The 15,464-nt window shown below is 35.6% G+C and overlaps 1 protein-coding gene across 1 annotated transcript in view; it reads left to right on the top strand.

Annotated features, from left to right (window-relative positions):
* The window catches only part of FZD3 (frizzled class receptor 3), a 99,333-nt gene that overhangs the window by 4,534 nt on the left and 79,335 nt on the right, over positions 1-15,464 (top strand). The window contains exon 2 of the mRNA XM_047717491.1: positions 4,494-5,176. Coding sequence (XP_047573447.1) covers positions 4,988-5,176 — 189 coding nt within the window. The 5' untranslated portion in view covers positions 4,494-4,987. The remainder of the gene's footprint in view (positions 1-4,493; positions 5,177-15,464) is intronic.

Here is a 15,464-nt window from a genome sequence, read left to right as displayed (position 1 = left end):
CTGTTAATCTTTGTTTAATGAGTTGGTATATTTTGGCAGGACCTCATTGGGTCCAGGATTTTCTCTATTTCCTGCAGATCTGGAACTTCAACTTACAGCTTTTCCATAGATGACTCTACCTTAGGAAAAATGACTTTTTGCTACCCACACAGTCCTGTTTAGAAGCAGTATCTCATTGTTATTGAAGAGTGATTTGGAATGCATATCAAAAGTTCTTTTAAAATGTGCATACTGTTTGATTCAGCTGATCAGTGATCTGATTTTTTTCAGTACTGAAAACCAGTTTTTACTCAAACTAAATTGATCATCACTTTTTTGCTTTCCTTACTACCTGCAGTAGGGCATTAGAGTGTCCCTTTGCTTGTTCCTTAATTAGCAGTCAATAAATCAGTGATTCAACTAGTATTTATTCTTGTTAGCTAGTCAGCACACATTGGGAGGTTTAGCCGAGTTAATTATTCCATATACAGAATAATGTTCCATAGTTTCTTTTATTAAACCTCAGAGCATTTATAATATATTTAAGCAGTTGAAATGGTTTTATTCTGTGTATATATTTTTTGACTGAAATAGGACATGTATGCTGTTTAGAAAATTGTTTTAATTTTATTTTTTACTTAGTGTATTGTTACTGACTATATAATATTCCACCATGTGGTTATACCATAGTGTGTGCTTTTTTTTTAAATTATTTTTATTAACATATAATGTATTATTAGCCCCAGGGGTACAGGTCTGTGAATCATCAGGCTTACACATTTCACAGCACTCACCATAGCACATCCCCTTCCCAGTGTCCATAACCCAACCACCCTCTCCCTAGCCTCCCACCCCCCAGCAACCCTCAGTTTGTTTTGCGAGATTAAGAATCTCTTATAGTTTGTCTCCCTCCCAATTCTATCTTGTTTCATTATTTCCTTCCCTACTTTTTTTTTTTTTTTAATGAATCCCTTATTGGTAGACTTAGGTTATTTCTAGTTTTTTATTCTATAAAGTGTTACTCTCATTTTGATTATGCATCATGTGTCCTTGTGTGTTTATGTAGAATAAATTATAGATTTGTTGCATCAAATTGTGCACATTTTAAGGGCTTTTGAGATAAGTAGCCATTTTTAAAATACCAGCTGTAAACCAGTTATTGGAATGTTGAAAATGTTCTCTTTTCTGCATCCTCTCCCATACTGTGTTCTTTCATTTGTTATTTCTGCCTGTCTGATTGGCAAAAGTGTTCTCTCATATTTGCATTTTTTTCATTATTAGTAAAGTCGAATATTTTTGTGTGTTTGTTGGTTATTTGTCATTCATTTGTAAATTTATGTCCTTTTCCCATTTTTCTATTAAAGTGTTATTCTTTATCTGCTTTTATTTTTTAAATTTGTTTTAGGTATTACTTTTGCTAAGCATATAATATTTAAATATACCTATTCTCTTTAAATTACTTGGTTTAAGGGTAGAATTTCTCAAAACGTGACTTACAGACCATTTGTTACAGTACCTGAGGTGACTGTTAGAATGTAGTCCGTTCTCCAGAGATTGAAATTTCTTAGACTTCTAAGGGGATCCATGAATCTACCACTACACATTAAAATTAGAGAGCCTCTCATTTGGAGGAAACATATTGTTTTAAGATTTTTACTGCCTTATTTTCTTTTTGTCTTACTGAATTCACTTTTTTTTTAAAGATTTTATTTATTTATTTGACAGACAGAAATCACAAGTAGGCGGAGAGGCAGGCAGAGAGAGAGAGAGGAGGAAGCAGGCTCCCCCTGAGCAGAGAGCCCGGTGTGGGGCTCGATCCCAGGACCCTGGGACCATGACCTGAGCTGAAGGCAGAGGCTTTAACCCACTGAGCCACCCAGGCGCCCCCCTGAATTCACTTTTTATTTCAATAATCATAAACTACAGTCTTAAAGTACTAAGATTTTCATCCTACACCAGCCAAAAATAGATTTTCCAGAAGTGTTTTGATATATGGTAATTTGGGTGTTGTAGTACATAAAGGAAACTTTTTTAAGACAGTGGGAATCTTCATTTGTATAGGAGGAAAAGGACTAATTTAAAGTAAAGTAGGGAGAAGTATAAGGGGGTGTCATCTAGTTTTAAAAACCCAATGAGATATTTCTCATTCCTTCTTTTATATGGTAGTCTTCTTTGAACCATAAATTTGAAACACCTGTTTGAAAAATTAGTCTAATGGCACCTGAGTAGCTCAGTCAGTTAAGCAAGCATGTGCCTTCGGCTCAGGACATGATCTCAGGGTCCTGGGATCAAGCCCCGCATTGGGCTCCCTGTTCAGCAGGGAGCCTGCTTCTCCCTCTCCCACGCCCCCTGCTTGTGCACTCTCTCTGTCAAATAGATAAATCAAATCTTAAAAAAAAAAAAAAAATTAGTCTAAATGAAATTTGAAAGATTGTTGGTATTATTATGTATATATTAAAAAAAGGAGCAATGTTCTCTTTAGTTTTTTTTTTTTTAAGTTGCAGGCAGATGAACATGCTGCCTAAGCAATAAACTACAAAGACTGAACTTACATGGATTTTTTGATACTGTAACCAAGTAAAGCTTTCAGTAGTTATTTGACACATATTTAATGATATGCATAATTGTTACTGTGTTGCACATAATTAAGCTTAAATATAAACGACTGTGTTTACTACCAGTTTTCTGTAACCAGACCTCACATTTCTGGGGCCAGCTTGAAGGAGGAAAAAAATATGGCAGGCCAAAAAGCTGTCGCAAAGATCTCTGACTTAGAGATTTTGCATAGAGAATATTCATTTGGGGCAGGGATTGCTCATAACTTTAGTGTTTCTAATTCTATTTTTTAGTATTCCCAATTCCTAGACTTTCCTTTTCCCTTCCACCACTCAATACCATATACTAGAGGAAGAAATTGGAAAGATTCAGCAACTGCTTTATTTTCTCCAAATAGTTTTTTCTGCTTAGTAACTAAAGTTTGGGATGCAGCAGTCCCAAGCATTGATAGTGAACAAAGAACAGTTTCTTTCCCTGCTTCACTCAAAGGAGTCCAGGTCTCAAAGTCTAAGCTGTCATGGGCTTTAGTATTTAAGTTGTCATATTAACTTGGGTCTCTGAGAGTTTGTGAATCTGAACTCATGTGTTTTGAGCATAGGCTCTTCACAACAAACACAGAAATAACCAATGTATATAAAACAAAATGAAATTTAATCATTTTAATGATTTAATAATTAAATCATTATTAAGCCAAATGAAAGTATCATAACTTAGTAAATGCTTTTTCCTACCAGACCTACCTTTCATTCTGCCCACACCTTCTCAGCCCCAAATAAGATAGGTATTCTTGCCCCTGGAAAATTAGGGGCAAGTCAGAAGAATCTAAAGCTTAGTGAAAACTGTAACTGAGAATCATTCCTATTCTTGCTGTGATTTTTTCGGGGTGGCGGGGGGGAATGTTTTTTATTCTCTGCAGCCTAGCTATACAATGAAACATTTGTTAGTCAAATATTTCTACATCTATGATACTGCTTTTGCACTATCTAAAAAGGTGATATAATGTTGGAAAAGTTCTTGAAAGTACTTTTAGAACCTTCTGTTTGCCAGTTCAATATTGGTTGATGGAGATCGCCCTTGTGTAAGTGTAATTTAGTAATAAAATTACCTAATGTTTGGTGCTACTTTACCATTTTATAAAGTATTTTTACATATATTATCTCATAATTCACTCACATATCATCCTTATCAGAGAGAGAGTTTTTTCAGGAAGAAAAATTCTGAGTTCAGAGAAGTTAAATGATATGTTTATACTTACACAGCTAGTAAGGGACTTGAATTCATATCTTTCAATTTATGTATATTTCACTGTTTTCGCAGATACCTTCTGCTGCATCAGTTAATGTAAAAATGCACTATTAATGATTAAAACAGATATAATTTTTAAATTCAGTAATTTTGGTTATAAATATGGCAGATATTTAAATATTTTATTTATTTGTCTAAGTATGGCAGATATTTAAATTTATGACAACAGCATAAACTTTTCAAAATGGATCAATTATAGCTTGTGACAAAGGAAAAACTGCCATTCTAGATAAGAAATCAAACTATAGGGACGCCTGGGTGGCTCAGTTGGTTGGACGACTGCCTGCGGCTCAGGTCATGATCCTGGAGTCCTGGGATCGAGTCCCACATCGGGCTCCCAGCTCCATGGGGAGTCTGCTTCTCCCTCTGACCTTCTCCTTGCTCATGCTCTCTCTCACTGTCTCTCTCTCAAATAAATAAATAAAAATCTTTAAAAAAAAAAAAGAAATCAAACTATATGTTATATTAACAATTGAAGGAAGAAATTTTGCCTTTAAATTCTGGTTAAGGATTGTTTTAGTATATCTATAGCATAAATGATAAAGTAGAAAAACTATACCATGTCTCTGAAATACCCATGTATTTTATCTGTGAGCTCAGTGTGATTGATATCTCTCATCAAAGATTGTTTTCTTTATTTCTCTCTCTCATAGTTCCTTGTTGGTGTACGGAAACACAACTGACTTTTGTGTATTGATTTTGTATCCTGCAACTTTACTGAACTCATCGAAGACTTTAATATCAAGTCTACAATATTTTGAGAGGAAATTACTAATATCTCTCATTTAAAAAAATACTTCTCAGATATTTCAATCAAAGGAAGAAATAGCTCTTCTCCTAAGATGGAATCTGTTGTTTGGGAATGTGGTTGATCAACTTGATATGTTGGCCAAATGTGCCCTATGTAATAAAATGAAAAGAAGAGACAAGATGATGTCATTTTCCCGTATTGTGAAACCAAAAACAAATGCCTTTTGTGAGACCAAGCTAACAAACCTCTGACGGTGCAAAGAGTATTTAACTGTTTGAAGAACTTAACATAACATATAGAAGAAATACTTTCAAGCTGAGACCTGCAGGTATATAAAGATCTAAAATCCTTATTGAGTAGGCCTGATCAACCAAATCTCATTCAGATCCAGGAAGGATGGCTATGAGTCGGATCGTCTTCTACTTTTGGCCCTTGACTATGTTTGTGGGACATATAGGTGGGCACAGTTTGTTTTCTTGTGAACCCATTACCTTGAGGATGTGCCAAGATTTGCCTTATAATACTACCTTCATGCCTAATCTTCTGAATCACTATGACCAACAGACAGCAGCTTTAGCAATGGAGGTAAGACTTGATCTATTATTTGACATATCTTAGTGATTCTTATATAGTCTTATTAACTAATGAATGTGTCTGACAAAAAAACCCAGAAGAATGTTATTTTAAACTATATCTTCTACATTAAGAAGTTACATATTTAGATTCAACTCTAATAGATTGAGGAATTCATGTTTGGGGAATGTTACTCTTGACCTATTTTTTGATATGCTTTTATAAAGAAATATGAAACCCTGGAACATGGGAGATAATAGCCATTCAGAAGTTTAAAACTGTCCAGTTATGATATGATTACATTTTTTCTGTTTGGCTGATAATAAAACCTCAGATAAAGAGTAGAATATAATAATAGTCACAGTTCAGCCCTTACTTATTGATGGTAATGTGATCTTGTAAAGTAAGTTCTTTGTTCAGCCTTTAGGCTGGGGGTTTATGGTATTTGAATACTCTTAAAATTAAAAAAAATTTTTTTGGCTTTACCATCACATCAATTTAAGAATTATAACTCCTGGTGAACAAAAAAGGTTTGGTGGTATAAATTTCTGCCCTTGACCTCTCCCAACTTTGCAAAAATGTGTTGCCTTGCCTGAATTTTTCTAATGGTAATTTTTCAGGTAACTTTTTAATTATTTTACTTTAGAAACTATGACAAATTAATGGCTATAGTGAACAATAGGTTTAAGTAAGTATGCATGCATTTCTATAGAGGTTTTAGAATTGTGAACAAGGATAATATGTTTACCAGATAGGAGCTAGGAGGCAGCAGGTGGTAGCAATAGGAAGCATAGGCTTTGGAGTTACACAAACACAAAATGGGTTTGAATTCTATCTTTACCACTTTCTAGCTTTATTACTTTAGGCAAGTTATGTGAACTTTCTTACCATAGTTTCTTTGCTTGTAAAGTGGAGCTAATAATTATACAGATAATGTTTTGTAGTTTAGTCTGTAATCTATTGTTACAGTGCTTTCAGCACATTGAAGCCTACATGTTTTAGAATGCTTCATTTATGGCAAAACCCAAAGATTCATTACTTCCAAGTAAACTAACATAAATGTGTCTGGGAAAATTTGTAGAAAGATGATTATTTATAGATTTTGAAATGTGAAAGGTATCTTATATATTCCAGACCACTATAGCGGTTGAACAAAACATTTTCTGCTCTTCTAACTATATAAGGTCTAACTGGTAAAGAGAGATTTGGTATAGATTATCAGATTAGGATACAGAAATGGGTATTGGTTTAATACATTAATTTGGTTCTGGACATAGTAGTCCTTACTGTGTATTAAACCCATCAATTCTCTTACAAAGCAATTGAAGTAGGAATACCTTTGTTTTTAGTATCATTATGTCAGTATAACTCCTTTAGAAAGCAAATAGGGTACTAAGAAGCAAGTTACCAAGATATTTGAACTGATTTGGGTTCTTTTATCTCTGCTTTGTAGTAGCTTTGAACTTTGAGCAAGTCACTTAACAAGTTCCTTAGCCTTGGTTTCATTTGTGAAAAGGCAGTAAATAACAAAAAACCTCTAAGGCCTGTTAGGATTAAACTTATAAAGTAACTAGCAAAGTGTATGGCACACAGTAGGTTAACTTCAGATGATTCTATTCCAAATACCATTTCTAAATGATCCTAAAGAGAAAGTACTAGAAAGATAATGTATTTGTTGCAAGTGAACTTGCATTCCTAGGTGTATGCTCTTGGGACATTCAAAATAATGGCATAGTAAGCTATCACTACCCTCCTCTCAGAGTTGCATGTGTAGTCTAGATCTTTTATTGGCAATAAGGTTGCTTCTGTTTAAATTCCAAACATTAGGAGAGAGCACCTAGGTGGGCAATATTTTCTGAGAGAAAGCTCTAGTTCTTTGAAGCAAACAATGCTGCAGATAGTTGTTTGTTGCATGGTTGTCATATCAAGACACTGATGCCACTGACAGAATTGTCAGACAGTTTGAGTATAAAGTTTCTGTAATAGCAAGGGCATGGAAACTTAGTAGTTTCCATCCTTCCAGATAGAAGTAAGGAACAAGGACATGGAAACTCAGCAGTTTCCATCCTTCCAGATGGAAGTGAGGATTCTTGGGTCCTTACAAGGACTTGAATCTGCTGATGACACCTCTGTCTCTGATCTTAGAGTGTATCTGTCAGCTTTTACCAGGAGCAAGTAGTTGGAGCAAACAATTGAAGAACACTTTTGAGTGTTCACTGTGGGACAGGGTGAGTTGAAAGATAGTTTCTTAGGGCTAGCATCGTTCTGCTTTCCCATGTTTCAAGTCTGCTTTGGGTTCATTCCTGTACTGATCTGGTGAATCATAATGAGTGCCCGGAAGAGAATAGTACATGATAGTGAGCTAGGATACCACAGATGAGAGAAAATACAAAATCTGGGTTATTTCAAATATGATTATTCACAGTCAGTCAATTGGCTGTTCTTTCATTGTAGGTGTAAGATTCTTTGTACTTTCATTGAAATTGGGACATGTTTAAATAAATGGGGTAAGTTTCAAGTCATTAAGTTGGAAAAGAAAAGATCTTTTCTAATATGTTTATTATTTCTCTATTTCTCCCTTCGAAAACATACTCATCTATACACAAACATACACACTAAATTTTTATGAGTTCTTAACTTAGTATCTTTTCCCCTGCCAATGGTTTTTGATAGGGAAAAAAACAAAACAAAACAAAACAAAACTTCTCATTCCTGAGTTTCCTAAACCATTTTGAGCTATCCAAATTTCTAAGTAAATTTTTGGGAGCTGTCCACATGGACAACAAATTGTCAACAAATTATTAGTAACTATCTTTACCAACCACACATTATCAGGTATTTATGACTGCAGTGGTAATGAAAGAGATCTGAACTGTCTTTCCCCGTATACTGGATAATTAAATACAGTTGAATAGGAAGGACACTTTCACAGTTTAGTGAAAAAAGCATTGAAATGGGGATAGGAAATTTTGTATTTTGCTGCTAACTAGTTTTGTAACTTCTTTATTTTGGTTTCCTCTAGGAAGTGAATGTCTTTTCCTGTCCATTTTATAAGGTTGTTAAGATCAAATGATGTGGGATGCCTGGGTGGCTCAGTTGATTAAGTATCTGCCTTTGGCTCAGGTCATGATCCCAGGGTCTTGGGATTGAGTCCCATATCGGGCTCCTTGTTCAACGGGGAGCCGCCTTCTCCCTCTGCTTCTCCCTCCCTCTTCTCCTTCTGCCTACCATTCCCCCTGCTTGTGCTCTCTCTCTCTGTCTCTGATAAATAAATAAATAAAATATTTTTTTAAAAAGGTCAAATAATGTAAGTGGTATGTATACGTAAAAACTGAAAAGTTAAAGTGCTGTATGAATGCAAAGCAGTAGTCCTTATTGCCTGTCACCCTGTTTAACTTCAGTTAGTGTGTGGAACAAGCATTCATCTCTTTACAGTGTTGATCACTTGTCTACTCTTTTTTTTTTTTTTTAAGAATGAGAGAGAGGGAACCCACACACTCAAGTCAGATGTGGGGGTGGGCAAAGGGAGAGAGAGAGAATCTTAAGCAGACTCCATGCCCAGTGTAGTCCCTGATTCGGAGCTTGATCCCATTACCCTGAGATCATGACCTGAGCTGAAATCAAGAGTAAGACACTTAGGGAATGCAAGCTGGTTTAACCACTCTGGAAAACAGTGTGGAGGTTCCTCAAAAAACTGAAAATAGAGCTACCCTATGACCCAGAGATTGCACTACTGGGTATATATCCTAAAGATACAAATGTGGTGCTCTGAAGGGGCACGTGCACCCAAATGTTTATAGCAGCAATGTCCGCAATAGCCAAACTATGGAAAGAACCTAGATGTCCATCAACAAATGAATGGATAAAGAAGACGTGGTATTGGGGCGCCTGGGTGGCTCAGTGGGTTAAGCCGCTGCCTTCGGCTCAGGTCATGATCTCAGGGTCCTGGGATCGAGCCCCGCATCGGGCTCTCTGCTCAGCGGGGAGCCTGCTTCCTCCTCTCTCTCTGCCTGCCTCTGTCTGCTTGTGATCTCTCTCTGTCAAATAAATAAATAAAATCTTAAAAAAAAAAACAAAAAAGAAGATGTGGTATGTATATACAATGGAATACTATGCAGCCATCAAAAGAAATGAAATCTTGCCATTTGTGACAACATGGATGGAACTGGAGGGTATTATGCTTAGCAAAATAAGTCAGTCAGAGAAAGACAACTATCATATGATCTCCCTAATATGAGGAAGTGGAGATGCAATGTGGGGGGTTTGGGGGGTAGGAAAAGAAAAAAATGAAAGAAGATGGGATCAGGAGGGAGATAAACCATAAGACTCGATCTCAAAAAACAGACTGAGGGTTGCTGGCGGGGAGGGGGGATGGGAGAGGGTGGTGGGGATATGGACATTGGGGAGGGTATGTGCTATGATGAGTGCTGTGAAATGTGTAAACCTGGCAATTCACAGACCTGTACTCCTGGGGATAAAAATACATTATATGTTTGTTAAAAATTTTTTTAATTAAAAAAAAAAAAAAAGAGTAAGACACTTAACTGACTGAGCCACTCAGGCTTCCCTACTCTTTTTTTTTTTTTTTTTAAACCAGACCGCTAAAGAATAATCAAGAAAAAACTCTTGGGATTGTTTGTGTTTGCCTCCATTTCTTGATTCCTTTTGTCATCCTCATTAAAGATTTTCTGTTGTATGGAAAGCTGGCAGTGAGATACATCCTACAAGGAACACAGAACCTAAAAGCTCAAAATCCTGGTATCTTTTATGATTCATTAAGAACAAAGCATGTTTGAACCAGTCTTCATGTTATCCAAACTCAAACTATGACTTAAAAAAAAAAACTTTTATTATAGATAATTTCAGTTTTATAGAAATATAGATAAGATAGTATAATGGATACCATATACCAATTACCCATCATCCAGCTTCAAAAATTATCAATTCACAGCTAGTTTTGTTTCATTTATGACTGCACATCCAACTGGGTTACTTTGAAGCAAATCTCAAACACCATAATTTCATCTATAAATATTTCTGTATATATCTCTAAAAAGTAAAAACTCTTTCAAAATATATAAGCACCATATCTTTATCACTTCCTCCATATCATCAACTCTCTAGTAAATTCAAATTACTCTGATTATTTCACAGTTTTTTAATAGTGGCTTTTCAAATCAGGATTCATATATTGCATTCAACTGATATGTCTCTAAGTTTCTTTTATTATATAATTTCTTCTTCCCTTTCCTCTCTCCTTTTTCTCTTACAATATGTTTGCCCTATAGAGTTTCCCATAATCTTTATTTTGCTGATTGCATCCCTGTGGTTTTGTTTACCAAGTTCCTCTGTCTCCTTTTTTGATTTTTTTTTTTAAGATTTTATTTATTTATTTGACAGTCAGAGATCACAAGCAGGCAGAGAGGCAGGCAGAGAGAGGAAGGGAAGCAGGCTCCCTGCTGAGCAGAGAGCCCGATGCGGGGCTCAATCCCAGGACCCTGAGACCATGACCTGAGCCGAAGGCAGAGGCTTAACCCACTGAGCCACCCAGGCGCCCTCCTTTTTTGATTTTTTTAAAGAAAACTTCTTAGGCACATAATATCTGGTTGTCACTCTTTATAATTTTGGCAGCCGTTTATGATCCTCTCCTAGATTGTTAATTTCATTAAAATTTTGCAAAATGGTGATACTCTAATTCTGTCATTCTTCACTTCTCAGCTGGGCTGGAATGCTTTATAAACAGAAACTTCTTCTTATTGACTATTAGGCTACAAAGTTACTCTCATGTACAGTTTATATAAGAAAGGAAAAATACTTGATCATTCTCCAGTATTTATTAGTTTTTAAGATAATGAGTTGATTCCCAGGCATGCTTCAAAGGTGACCAATGAAGTCTTTTTTTTTTCATAGTATCATTATAAACTCATGGATTTAACATATTTGATGTGTTTCAATCCATTGCAGTTACTGTTCTTCCTACTGGCGCTCCAACAGCATTGTCTTTGGTAGTGGGAGCCTCTTCAAGGTAGCTCCTGGTTTTTGACACTACCCTAGTAGTCTGTCCTGGCTTCTTTGCTTTCTGGTATTATCCAAAGAAACTCTTTTCTTAAAATTCAGTCTTAAAGTTTGAATCAGAGATTTCTTTAGAGTGCACTGGTTCCTTTTAGTTGGAAATGATATGTAGAGACCACTATCTGGGTTCTAAGCCTATTGATACTAGGTTAGTCATTTTTAGGCCTATTTGTGGACAAAGCTAGGAAAAACTTTTTTTTTTTTTAAGAAAGTACATCATGAGTTTCTACTGATACTTTCAATTCAAATAATAGTGCAAAGTTTTTTATTTAACATTTAAAAATCTTGTTTCTCTTTTTTCTTATACAAAAGCTTTATGTACATACACATTATAGAATTTAAGAATATTAGCATTATTACTAACAATATGATTACTGAAAGGAGTTTCATTTTTTTTATACTTCTTTTGGTCCTTAGGGGTGTAACTCACCACAGACATATAGTAAAATTACTGTATTTTATTTTATTTTATTTTTAAGATTTTATTTATTTATTTGAGAGAGAGACAGAGAGAGAGCATGAGCGAGGAGAAGGTCAGAGGGAGAAGCAGACTCCCCATGGAGCTGGGAGCCCGATGTGGGACTCAATCCCGGGACCCCGAGATCATGACCTGAGCTGAAGGCAGTCGTCCAACCAACTGAGCCACCCAGGCGTCCCTAAAATTACTGTATTTTATTTTATTTATTTTTTTTAAAGATTTTATTTATTTATTTCACAGAGAGAGATCACAAGTAGGCAGAGAGGCAGGCCGAGAGAGAGAGAGAGAGAGAGAGAGAGAGAGAGAGAGGAGGAAGCAGGTTCTCCACTGAGCAGAGAGCCCGATGCGGGACTCGATCCCAGGACCCTGAGATCATGACCTGAGCCGAAGGCAGCGGCTTAACCCACTGAGCCACCCAGGCGCCCAAATTACTGTATTTTAAAGTTAAATACTTCTCTGTGTGGTTAAACTCAATACATATTTAGATTCATATGTTTCATTTTTTGATAAATGACTTTAAAAAATTTTTTTGATTAAAAAAATTTTTTTTGGTTTAAGTTTCTTTCTAATTTATTGTTTTGAAACTTTATACATAGAACAAGATACGTTCAGAGAAGTCTAGTTTCTGGCCCTTTCCCTTCTACCTTTTTCTTTCCTTCCTCTTAAACATAGTCATATAAAGGTTTTTGTTTATTCTTCCATTAAAAAGTTGTAAATGCAATATAATATTTATATAAAATGTTTATGTAATATCTGTCCATGTATATTTTTTCAACTTTCATTGGTATAGTGTCATAGTATTTGTTTTTTCTGTGTTCCTTTAACATTTTATCATGGATATTCCATAGTATTTATAGATATTGCTCATTAAAAAAATTTTTTAGAAATGGCAAAATACATATAAACTTCACCATTCCAACCCTTTTAGGTTCAATGGCATTAAGTATATTTATCTCGTTATGCAATCATCACCACTATTCATCTCTAGCACTTTTTTTTTTTTTTTTAAAGATTTTATTTATTTATTTGACAGAGAGAAATCACAAGTAGGCAGAGAGGCAGGCAGAGAGAGAGAAGTAAGCAGGCTTCCTGCTGAGCAGAAAGCCCGATGTGGGGCTCGAACCCAGGACCTGGGATCATGACCTGAGCCGAAGGCAGCGGCTTAACCCACTGAGCCACCCAGGCGCCCCAATCTCTAGCACTTTTTAATCTAACAAAATTAAAACTCTACCAAGTAAACAGTAACTCCCCATACTACCTTCCTTCAAGCCCCTGGCAACCACATTCTTCCTTCTCTCTGAATTTAACTATTCTTGGTACCTAATATAAAAGGTATCATGATATTTGTCCTTTTGTGATTAGCTTATTTCACTTAATATCTTGTCTTCAAGGGGCGCCTGGGTGGCTCAGTCGTTAAGCGCCTTCCGCTCAGGTCATGATCCCAGGGTTTTGGGATTGAGTCCCACATGCGGCTCCCTGCTTAGCAGGAAGCCTGTTTCTCCTTCTACCACTCCCCCTGCTTGTGTTCCTGCTCTGGCTCTCTCTCTCTGTCAAATAAATAAATAAAATCTTAAAAAAAACCACAAAAAACATAATGTTTTCAGGGTTTATCCTTGTAGCATATGCCAGAATTTCCTTCCTGTTTAAATCCAAATAATATTCCATTCTATGTGTATACCACACTTTGTTTATCCACTCATCCATCAAATACTTGTGTTGCTCCTACCTTTTGGCTATTATGAATAATGCTGCTATGAACATGGGTGTTTGAGTTCCTGCTTTCAATTTTGGGGGATATATATACCCAGAAGTGGAATTGCTGGGACATAACGATAATTCTGTGTTTAATTTTTTGAGGAACCGCCTTACTGTTTGCCATAGCAACTGCTCCATTTTATATTCCCATCTGCAGTGCCACAAATGTTCCAATTTCTCCACATCCTCGTCAACACTTGTTATTTTCTGGGTTTGTTTTTCTTTTCTTTTTTTTTTTTTAATAGTCATCCTAGTGGGTGTTAAATTGCCCTTACTTTTTTTTTTTTTTTTTTTTTACTCAATTCCTATTGATGGACTTTTGGGTTGTTTTCAGTCTTCCTTTTTTTTTTTTTTTTTTAAAGATTTTATTTATTTATTTGACAGAGAGAGATCACAAGTAGACGGAGAGGCAGGCAGAGAGAGAGAGAGAGGGGAGCAGGCTCCCTGCTGAGCAGAGAGCCCGATGCGGGCCTCAATCCCAGGACCCTGAGATCATGACCTGAGCCGAAGGCAGCGGCTTAACCCACTGAGCCACCCAGGCGCCCTCAGTCTTCCTTTTGAAATCAAGGCTTGTCCTTATTCATTTTTGTATGCCCAAAATCCAACAAGTGCCTCACACATAGGAACTGCTAAATAAACTGCTAGAAAATAAAAATGTTTGTATTAATTAACAAACTTAAGTCCCTTAAGAGGTTAGAGTAGTCTTGGTCATGTTTATATTATACCTAAGCACTTAATTTCTTTCGGTTGTAAATAGAAGTGTGCTTGATGGGGATGGTAATCCCAATTCCAAGGGTACCATATAACTCTGAACACTGGTATTTTACTTTGCCTTTTGAGGGTTGGGGAGTAAATCAAAGTGACTCAGAGCTTTAGGCAGGCATCATGTGTTTGTACTTTTAAATGTTGTAATTAAGCAAAAGAACAGAGCAACCTGTCTTTCCCATCTCTAGGGCTCTAATGTTCCTTCTGCATTAAATAGTCTCTTCTTGATCTTTGTCAAAATTCTAACGGCTATACTTGATACATTATTAAATAGGGGAAAAAAGGAGTGGATAACTTTATATACGGTATCACCCTGTTTTTGTTAAAAAATATATGTGTGTGTGTTTATGCGGAATAAGGGATCTGGAAGGATTTTCACCAAGGCCAACAGTGGTTTGGTTTTCCTGAATTAGCACAATTTATGTTTCCTGTGTCTTATTTAATATTTTTAAATTTTTCTATAAGAAACACATGCAGTTAAATGGTTAGTGCAGAAACTTGATTTTTAATAATCCCAACCATTCTTTTTGTTTAGTTCTCAGTTACAGTACCCAAGAGTTAGTATTTATTAAATATATTTTGGTTCAATGACTGAAACACAAGGAAGAACTTGGTAAATGCCACAAGAAGGGATTCAAAAGAGAGAAGGATCTTCTGCGAAAGGGATCAATTGTAGACAGTATTTGAATGGGCCTTGAAAGTTTTTTGTTGTTGTTGTCTTTTGTAAGAGAATAGTGTAATATACTCCTATGTAGTAATAATTATTAACATTTTCTTGGTAGGCTTTTTAGAAAATGAAATTTGATTGCAATTTATGGTTTGTATCATCAGGATACATGCCTTATCAGATTTACTTCTCTTATTGTCTTTTGTTTGGGTTTACTATTAATGTGGTTTTATCAAAGCAATCAACAATCTAGTGAAGTAGCTTGAGAAGTCTATTGTGTGACAGGGAAACCAGTCCGGAATTAAGAATCTTCTAAATTGAAAAATGTACATACAAGCAGTGGGGCATTAATAGCATTTAGTTATTTCTGACTTGAAAAAAAAAACTTTTACATTTTTTCTTTCATTTTCTTATGTGACAAATCACTTTAAAGGAATACCTTTAAAGTACTTATTTTCAATTAAATTATGAAGTGTGGTAGAATTTTGTTTGTAAGGTTTTATCTTTTGAGAGAGATCATAGTTCAGAACTGTTGATGATATTTGAAAAATATTAAAACTTCC

Source organism: Lutra lutra, chromosome 2 (genome assembly GCF_902655055.1).
Source record: "Lutra lutra chromosome 2, mLutLut1.2, whole genome shotgun sequence".
Classification (NCBI taxonomy): Eukaryota; Metazoa; Chordata; class Mammalia; order Carnivora; family Mustelidae; genus Lutra; species Lutra lutra.
This window is presented reverse-complemented; position numbering and strand designations above follow the sequence as displayed.